The 10,157-nt window shown below is 38.0% G+C and overlaps 2 protein-coding genes across 30 annotated transcripts in view; one reads left to right on the forward strand and one right to left on the reverse strand.

Moving 5' to 3' along the window:
• The window catches only part of atl (atlastin GTPase), a 496,293-nt gene that overhangs the window by 368,376 nt on the left and 117,760 nt on the right, over positions 1-10,157 (forward strand). The window lies entirely within an intron of this gene.
• Positions 6,975-10,157, reverse strand: part of LOC136836508 (protein O-linked-mannose beta-1,2-N-acetylglucosaminyltransferase 1-like) — a 3,317-nt gene continuing 134 nt past the window's right edge. Inside the window, exons 1-2 of the mRNA XM_067100887.1 lie at positions 9,985-10,157; positions 6,975-8,685 (exon numbers count right to left, since the gene is read on the reverse strand). The exon at positions 9,985-10,157 is cut by the window's right edge and continues 134 nt beyond it. Coding sequence (XP_066956988.1) covers positions 7,036-8,685; positions 9,985-10,157 — 1,823 coding nt within the window. The 3' untranslated portion in view covers positions 6,975-7,035. The remainder of the gene's footprint in view (positions 8,686-9,984) is intronic.

Genomic DNA, 10,157 nt, shown 5'->3' on the forward strand with positions numbered 1-10,157 from the left:
AAGTAATTTCTAGAGAATCCACCAAAATTATCTTGAGATACCAAGTTCATCTGAAGGGCGTTGTTGAAAAGTAATTTCTAGAGAATCCACCAATATTATCTTGAGATACCAAGTCCAACTGAAGGGCGTGGTTGAAAAGCAGTTTCTAGAAAACCCCAGAATTCTCTTGAGATACCAAGTCCAACTGAATGGCGTTGTTGAAAATTAATTTCTAGAGAAGTCACCAGAATTCTTTGGAGATACCAAGTCCAACTGAAGGGCGTGGTTGAAAAGCATTTTCTAGAAAACCCCAGAATTCTCTTGAGATATCAAGTCCAACTGAAGGGCGTTGTTGAAAACTAATTTCTAGAGAAGTCTCCAGAATTCTCCTGAGATACCAAGTCCAACTGAAGGGCGTGGTTGAAAAGCAATTTCTAGAAAACCCCAGAATTCTCTTAAGATATCAAGTCCAACTGAAGGGCGTTGTTGAAAATTAATTTCTAGAGAAGCCACCTGAATTCTCTTGAAATACCAAGTACAACTGAAGGGCGTTGTTGAAAATTAATTTCTAGAGAAGTCACCAGAATTCTCCTGAGATACCAAGTCCAACTGAAGGGCGTGGTTGAAAAGCAATTTCTAGAAAACCCCAGAATTCTACTGAGATATCAAGTCCAACTGAAGGGAGTTGTTGAAAATTAATTTCTAGAGAAGCCCCCAGAATTCTTTGGAGTTGCCAAGTCCAACTGAAGGGCGTGGTTGAAAAGCAATTTCTAGAAAACCCCAGAATTCTCTTGAGATATCAAGTCCAACTGAAGGGCGTTGTTGAAAATTAGTTTCTAGAGAAGCCAACAGAATTCTCTTGAGATACCAAGTCCAACTGAAGGGCGTTGTTGAAAAGCAATTTTTAGAAAAACCCCAGAATTCTCCCGAAATTACAAGTCCAACTGAAGGGCGTTGTTGAAAAGTAATTTCTAGAGAATCCTCCAGAATTCTCTTGAGATACCAAGTCTAACTGAAGGGCGTTGTTGAAAAGCAATTTCTAGAAAACCCCAGAAATCTCCTGAGATATCAAGTCCAACTGAAGGGTGTTGTTGAAAAGTAATTTTTAAAGAATCCACCAAGATTCTCTTGAGATACCAAGTCCAACTGAAGGGCGTTGTTGAAAAGTAATTTCTAGAGAATCTACCAGAATTCTCTTGAGATACCAAGTCCAACTGAAGGACGTTGTTGAAAAGTAATTTCTAAAGAATCCACCAAGATTCTTTTGAGATACCAAGTCCAACTGAAGGGCGTTGTTGAAAAGTAATTTCTAGAAAACCACCAGAAATTGTTGAAAAGTAATTTCTCTTGAGATAGAATCCAACTGAAGGGCAAAATTTCTCTTGAGATACCAAGTCCAACTGAAGGACGTTGTTGAAAAGTAATTTCTAAAGAATCCACCAGATTCTTTGAGATTCTCTTGAGATACCAAAAATCCAACTGAAGGGCTCTTGAGATACCAAGTCCAACTGTGGTTAAAAGGCAATTTCTAGAAAACCCCAGAATTCTTCTGAGAAACCAAGTCCAACTGAAGGGCGAAGTTGAAAGGTAACTTCTAGAGAAGCCCCCAGAATTCTCTTGAGATACCAAGTCCAACTGAAGGGCATAGTTAAAAAGCAATTTCTAGAAAACCCCCAGAATTCTCCTGAGAAAGCAAGTCCAACTGAAGGGCGAGGTTGAAAGGTAACTTCTAGAGAAGCCCCCAGAATTCTCCTGAGATACCAAGTCCAACTGAAGGGCGAGGTTGAAAAGTAATTTCTGGAGAAGCCTGCAGAATTCTCTTTTGATACCAAGTCCGACTGAAGGGCATGGTTGCAAGGTAATTTCTAGAGAAGCCTGCAGAATTCTCTTGCGATACCAAGTCCGACTGAAGGGCGTGGTTGCAAGGTAATTTCTAGAGAAGCCACCAGAATTCTCTTGCGATACCGTGTCCGACTGAAGGGCGTTGTTGAAAAGTAATTTCTAGAGAAGCCACCAGAATCCTCATGAGATACCAAGTCCAACTGAAGGGCGTGATTAAAAAGTAATTTCTAGAGAAGCTCCCAGAATTTTCCTGAGATACCAAGTCCAGCTGGAATGCATGGTTGAAAAGTAATTATTATAAAAAGACCCAGAATTCTCCTGAGATCAAGTCCAACTGAAGGGCGTGCTCGAAAAGTAATTTCTAGAGAAAGCCCCCAGAATTCTCCTGGGATACCAAGTCCAACTGAAGGGCGTGGTTGAAAAGTAATTTCTAGAGAAGCCCCAGAATCTTCCTTAAACACCAAGTCCAACTGAAGGGCGTGCTCGAAAATTAATTTCTAGAAAAGGCTCCAGAATTCTCCTAAGGTACCAAGTCTAACTGAAGGGCATGGTTAAAAAGTAATTGATGGGTGCTTCGAAATATATTGGCTAGCAATTCCACAAACCCAAATATTGTGCTGACTTTAATGGCGTTTAGGTCTTGTAGGCTCTGTGGTGATGATTCACCTTGTTTACAGACTGGTTTCTGCTCTTGGCAGAATGCAAATTACAGGATTGAAGTAGTAAACGAGGTGAGGGTAAAGATTAGTAAAGCGTGGAGGGATAGTGACAGTGATGTTGAGTATGAATAAATACGTTTCTATATCAGATACTAAATTTGAAGGTTGACTTGACAGAACTTCTCATTACTCAGTTTTATGTTAGTATAACTAATGGTAAAGAATGAGTCATCCCAGTGTTATGCATTTGAGATCAGATATCACCCCTTCCACAGAGGTTATTTTGATTGAGCGTGACTGAATGTACATTACATTATTCTGCACCATTTTTCAGCCTTGTGCGTTATATGAGTTTTCAGAATGATGTAACCACTACCCCCAAGAGGGTTAAGATATTTCATAGTTATATCACGAAACTGCATCATGAAAATGATAAATTGGATGTAATGCACCGTTTATAGTATATAATCTTTAATATTTTGTGTGTATGTGTTTTTTTTATATTTGACATTACTACTACCCCATAATAGAGCAAAATTGATAAAGACTTGAAAAGGCTATCCACATAGTGCAAAGAGTTGGAAAATTTTTAATCTAGAGAATTGATAAAAATTTCAGAAGGCTGACACAGGAAAAAGACAAAATTTCATTTGTACAAATAACAGATACCTTAAATATTTTAACATTTTGTAAATAAGCCTAATAAACCATACATCAATGAATGCAGAGTCTTATGGACAAGCTAGATTTCGTGTTGAAATGTCAGTCAGTTAGAGACTTAAGGGAGATCAAATAGTAGCATATCTCTCCATTTCAGTGGCCATCTGTGAAGATGGTGTTCTAAAGGTCATTTGGCAAAGTGGTCTAGAAGGCAGTAAATTGGTTTGAACTCTTCAGATATCAAATAAGCGGAAAATCATAACAGGATGCATTCAGTTATTTGCAATGAACTTCAGTCTAGCTCATGGACTAATATTTATTACATTTTAGTGATCATCCGTGGCAGAGAAACATGTTGCCAACAGAATAGGGCAGTTCCATAGTTAGTTTGGAAATTATCCAAGCAGGCTAATCTGTAGACCTGTTTATTAGTTGCTTGTGCAGTCCTTCAGATAATGAATAATGCCTAATTAAGGCAAAGACTCGAAATTGTAACATAAATTTTGGCCCAGTAAACAACAGATAGGCATTAAATTCTGTGTCCTATGTACATAGTCAATAAAAACATTACCTAATGATAATGCTTATATTGTCTTAGCAATTAGTTTTATTACAAAACAGATACCTACTGGTGTGTTGTCAGTAATGTCGGTATGGAGATGCCCAATGAACTCACTTGAACAATGACTGGAGTGGACATGTGGTTTCTCAATAAGGTTTCAGTTATTTGGTGTGTAAACAGAAGCTGTTATATTCTGTATAGATATCACATAGAAACAAACGTGTGGTGTTGAAATAAAGATGAGGAATGAGACCCAGCAACCAAACAAGAAAGTTTATGGATGGAATATTTGATACACTCGTGAACTGGAGGGCTTCTTTAGCACCTTTATTGTAAAATGGAAAGTTGTCATAAATCTCATGAGACACTTGCATAACGCTGGTTGCTACAAGACCAACACATTCATTACTATAGAAAGAAACTGTACTATCAGTAATAGACCTCGAAAATCAAATATATGGATTAGCATTTGATTCGTCATTACTAAAGTATAATGAAGAAATGAGAATCTGCTCTGGTGCTGTAAAATTGTGGTGGACCTGCATTCTCTTCACACCATGGCAGCTATAGGAGGCACAGTAAAAATGTTACTCGGTAAATCTTCATCTTCATGTAAAATGTGAAGTGACCAAAGTAAAACTTAACCATCCCTTATCCTTCCTAGTTAGAGATAATCAGCTTAATTTTTCAATAATTGTGATGATTAGAACTCCTCCTCCACCTCCATGGACTCTCCACAAGTGACAAACTTATCAGTTTGTACTATAAAAAAAATAGTGTATTCATGAACATGAACAACAAACAATACAGCATACACAGTAATGGGAAGCTTTGCTTAATGCCATTTAGCCTGAGGATTTTACACCAACATCAGATGCATGATTTACCACCATGTCATCTAAAAACAAATTAGTTCACTTTACCTAATAATATGTATTTGTTTACAGAAATGAGCTGCGTGCGTGTAATGAGATTGCACGCACTAACAATGAGATTGTTAGAAATATGCCTCCACAGATATTTGATTTCCATTGATTACGAGTGCCATAGAAGTCTCATAATACTGCTCTAAAAAGGTGCTTGTGCAACAAACTGAATTTTTCCCGTGAATGAGATGAAGTTGGTGCAAGAGTTGAAGCTTTCTGGATCCTTGCTCATGTGGCCATTAGGTGGGATTTGCTAGTCACAAAATATGTTCATTTGATTAAAACTTTAAGTAACTGTCTTAAATATACTGATTTAGTAAATTTCTCCTCATTGCATACAGTGCATTTGGAGTATCTTTGGTTTACTGTGAGAAAATTGTTTGTGAACTCTCATGGACTTGTTCATAGCCATTCATAGCCACTCCAGATATCGTGCAAGTCTCTTGCATGTTCACTTTCTTTGTACAGCTAGTATTTCATGGAGGCAGTACACAACCACACCCTGTATGGCATTCAGATCTCGCAGTAACCCTAAAATATGTGAAGCTTGATGCACTTTGGAAGGATAGCAGTTGTCTTGGACAAGTGGGGTAAGGTTCTTTCATCTGTCCAGTAAATTTCAGCTTAGAAGATTTTTGTGGACATCTCAGCTTGATAGTGTCAGTTATACTTGCCATGTAAACAAACGTACTTTGTTATATTAGAGGAATTTCAACCTTATATCAGAAACAATTGCATCATTTCTTCTCAAAAAGTTCTTCATGTATGTATGACTGACATCATCTTATATAACCATCATGGAAATGGAATCATGAAAATATGCATTCTTTATGTAAACAAGATGTGTAAATCAGTTCAGAATTTCAGTTTTCCTGGAACACCAATCCTCTTGAGTTGCTAAGCCCTTGTATATAGTACTGTGTGTACAGTCTTTAGGTATCTCCAGCAACACTTATTGGACAGTTTTAGAAGGCTGCAGAGATCAAGGGATCCCTAGTATTTGGACAGAGAATGTTAGTTTGTAGCTTTATTGACAGGCAGGTGAATTCATCTTTTGAATGATGATGGCCAGAAGATTTTGAGCCTAAGGCAAAAAGAACCTCTATTAAATTGTTCTCGACCAAAAGAACTTGGCCTGAAAGTGAACCTTTCAAGACCCAAATAGAGGGAAGGCATGCACTGGTTTTCATTGAGAGCAAAAACATTGCCATATTGCATGAGAAACCTGCCTGTTTGGAGGATGGCACTGTAAATTTTACATTGAGTCAAATCTTGAGTTGTCTTTATCATACCACTTCTTGTTTTTGGTCATAACACTTGCTTGGCAGATTTTCTGAGTACTGTGATATCAGTTGGATGTTCACCCAAAGCTACCTTCAAAGCATTGAAAGCAGCTTTCTCCTAGACCTCTACAGTTATGTGACATAACCTCTTGTGATGTTTAAGAACTTTGTCACTCCCTGTCTCTCTTGCCTTGAGGTTTTGCCTGGAAACTAGGATGGACTCTTGGTGCCCTATTGACCTTCGTATTTGTGAGATGGTCTTTAACTTGAATGATACACTGATCCAGTTATTCTTGAGTTATGCCTTGGACAAAGTTATGACCACTAAAAAGTGACCATCATTTTGAAATAGCCTTAGGAAGAATGGTGAGCTGAATTCCTCACACATTTGCTTGAAAGCTACCCAGTCGTCTTCATCGAAGGTAGATAGGCAAACCGCTACCATTATCAGTACCCTACACTCAAACTGAATCCGGCCCTGGAAGCAAAATTGTATGTTCCTTTGCTGTATGTTATTAGCACGTTTTCACCTACCCTGGTGATGCCAGGTAACCGACAATTAATCAGTCAACTACCATTGAGAAGATATGATGCTTTCAAGATCTGGTTTTCTCTCTCAGGTTCTTCTAATATGTGCAGTCGACCTCATGTACATACTCTTTAGTCTGACACATCTTTATTTCTTAATGTGAAAAACACAGTTACAGTGGATTCTTATTTTTGTTTTTGTGTGCAGAAACTAAGAAAACTGCCATGCCTTGTATATTCACTGTGCATTGTACAGACAGGTGGATTAAGGAAATGCTTGTGTTAAACAGTGTTCAGCCAGTAATACTCGTACATATTGATCTCAACTCCATAGCAGCAGAATTTATGAGCATGTTCTTTAGGCAATGTTCTTGTTCTCAAGTAATTGTTCATTAATTAATAGTGTTCTTACTCAGAAATAGTTACTCATTTATTAATGCCTGAATTGTGTGTGTGTGTAATTCTGTTCAGTGAAAAGTGTCCAGCAGTAAGAAAGATTCTCTTGAACTATCTTTTTCATTGAGACTTTATTTGCAGTAGTGTCATCATTGGGATAATAAGTGTGAGACAGTTTGGATTTTAAAAAAAAACTTCATTTAAGGTTCTGTTTTTTGGTTTTTATTATTGTGGGACAACATTTCCATCAAGTTATCAGTAGTCATGTTGGTATTTGGAATTTTATAGTTGCCAAGTTCTAGATATTTTATTTTTTCTATAAGTTCCTCATGTTCTTGATCTTGAAGAGAATTGAAATTCCATGGCTTGACTGAAGTTGGGCAGAAGTGTCCATATGGGGAATAAGGAGCACCCACCAAAAATACTGTTGTTGTGGGGCTGGTCTTTACTGTCATCACAAGGTCATGCAGGCCTTGATCTGATAGTGCCCAGGCATTAAGACATTTTGCTGTGTAGAAGAAATTCAAGAATACCGGGTTACCATTGTCATCTTTAGTCATGCTGTAATAGAAAACAAAGTCTGTTGGCTGTGTAGTTATGGGAATGAAATTCTGTCTGCAGGGACTTCCAGTCAGCAGTGTAGCTGTCAATATGCGCCTTTTGAGTTCACTGTTGTATTTAGGAAGGATGAGACTGTCCAGACCCTTTAGGGGAACGTTGCTGATGTTAACAAGTGGCATAGATAAAAAGTAAGCTTCTGTGCTGTAGGCGTTGGTATTAATACCCATTCCGAAATGATTAGTCCTGCTTACTTCAGGAAATAAGCATTCCCTTGTACCACTTACATGCCTGTATAGCCATTCATCATAGAAAAGGGTGTCACTTTCGTCAGGGTTGAGAGGCCATTTATTTAAAGCTTCTTGAATGAACTGGAGTGAAATTGCATAGCCCCATTCCACTTGTACCCTGGCTCTAAGAACAACACATGGGTCGTGTGCAAGGCCTGAGAAACCGGTGGCTGAGAATCCATTGATACAATAGAGTGTTGGGTCTTCTTTAAGAAGCCTAATGGTCTTGCCCATGAAAGAGAAGAAATCTGGAGAAACCTTAACATCTTCATCAAGGAATATAGCTGCTAAGCTGTTGGGAAATTTGCGATATACAAAGTCGTACACTTTTCTGTAGTAAAGGAATAGTCTGCTGTTACCCTCGCCTTCATTCAAAATAGTGGTGAAATTGACATTCAAGAGGCAAAGTAGTTGCTTTGTGGCTTCTGTTGTATCTCCTAATATTGCCAGTATGTTTCGAGAGTGGACCCCTGGTGCTCTTAAAATGTTTGTCAGGGTGTAATACAAATACTGATGTCGATTTCCAGCAGTTATGATGATGGGAATGCCAGCCAAGTCTTTCATTGTTGCCTCATCGAGTGGAGGAGAGGATGGAAATGGAAGCTGTGTTGGGTTTTCTTCACTACAAAGGTCTGCCATGCCACCTTGCTGCTCGCAGAAGTTCTGTCGCACATATGAAAGCAGACTGTCTTGTTCTTTGCTAATATTCACCCAAGTGTTCAGATGAAGAGCTGTGTGAAGGTGATTACTGCCTCTTCCATTGAGAATCACAGTTTCTGATATGGTTTTGCCCCCTTTGATGAAGACCCAGTTCCATTGAGTATACATTGTAACATGGAGGGCAAACGCAGATCCCAGATTGGCTAAAATATTTGCCGTTTGACGCAGTCCCGAGGTGCCGTCACCAGATACCGTAAGAACCACGAGCCTCCCGGTTTGAATGCGCTGTATGTGCCATTGTAGATCAGCCCAGTGTGCCCAGTATTCTCCAAGGGGGAAAACCTGTATGGGAATTTGAGATCATTGCTAAGATCTGTCATGGTTTAGTGTATTTCCGAATATAAATAATTATATTCTAAACGCTTCCTACATGAAGAAGTCAAATAATGTAGACCATGACCTCTGAAATTTGGTTGGGAAAACGTTACTTCTTGCTAAGGAGATTTGAAATGTAGTGCTCATTAGAATGACCTCTGTATGGTAACGGTTGATCTTAATGCTATGTGTTTGTGACCTAGCTTGCTTCTGAGTCAAAGAAGAATGGCGGCATCCTGGCTTTGCAGGAGTGGTCTACGATTTGAAAGCGCCTGTCTTTGTCAGTTGTCACGGTGTATTTTCGACGTCGGACCCTTCGAACGAAGACTCCATCAGCTGGAAAAACTTTCTAAATATTGGTTATTTATTCAAGACAACAGGAACATTGCACTGCCCCACTGACGAAAAATTTTCTTTGTCAAACTGTTGAATGGTCTTCGTGGTACTTGTAATGCATGGTGGTGCCCCAAAGACCTAATGACTTTCCATGCTTTTCCCTTTTTTCTCTTTTTGACCTAACTGCTATGTATACAGTAATATACATATACATTATATATATATATATCTATATATATATATATATATATATATATATATATATATATATATATATATATATATATATATCTATATATATATCATACATATATATATACTGTGTGTATATATATATATATATATATATATATATATATATATATATATATACTCTTTGTTGATTTATTATATTTATTTTCTCACTTATTTAACGCATGAGTAGTAAAATATTGTGTAGGATGCCTTTTTGGTTGTTCCATGTGAATAATTGGGCATTTTGAATAATAAAAATAATAATAATGTGCTTTGGGCCTTGCAGAAAGTATAGTCATTATCGTAGCTTTCAATAGTGTTGCTGGAAATCAATATCGGTCTGGAGAAGTCGGTGTCAGACGTCTGGTTCAGAGGCTTACTTACCCAGTATATCTATTCTGCTTATGTCAAGGTTGATGACTAAAATATAATCTCCCTTCCATATTGACTTTAAATAACATTTGATCATGTGTTAATTCTAAAAGCGAAAACTTACGATGTCATTCTTTTTGAAGAACGTCAAACAATTTCATGACAGTCCTAAAAAATATTATTGAATCGTTTTTACTCATAGTTGAAGTTGGCAATCTGTATTTATTAGTGGAATTATGTGTAAAGTACGTATATTTCCCCTTTTTCTCTCCCATCCCCTTTTACCGCGAGAATTAAATTCATTCAGCATGATGTCTACGGTACCTTGTGTAGTATAATTTCTGCATTCCGTTGGTTGATGACGTACAGAACGACCCCCTTGTCTGTTGTGAACATGTCAGAGGATGGCGTGTCATTCCTCAGCCGCAAGGGAACCACTGCTTCTCTTGCGCCTCCCAAATACCCAGAACAGAACTGTTGGGAATCGATGACGTTCA

Source organism: Macrobrachium rosenbergii, chromosome 56 (assembly GCF_040412425.1).
Source record: "Macrobrachium rosenbergii isolate ZJJX-2024 chromosome 56, ASM4041242v1, whole genome shotgun sequence".
In the NCBI taxonomy this organism is placed as follows: domain Eukaryota; kingdom Metazoa; phylum Arthropoda; class Malacostraca; order Decapoda; family Palaemonidae; genus Macrobrachium; species Macrobrachium rosenbergii.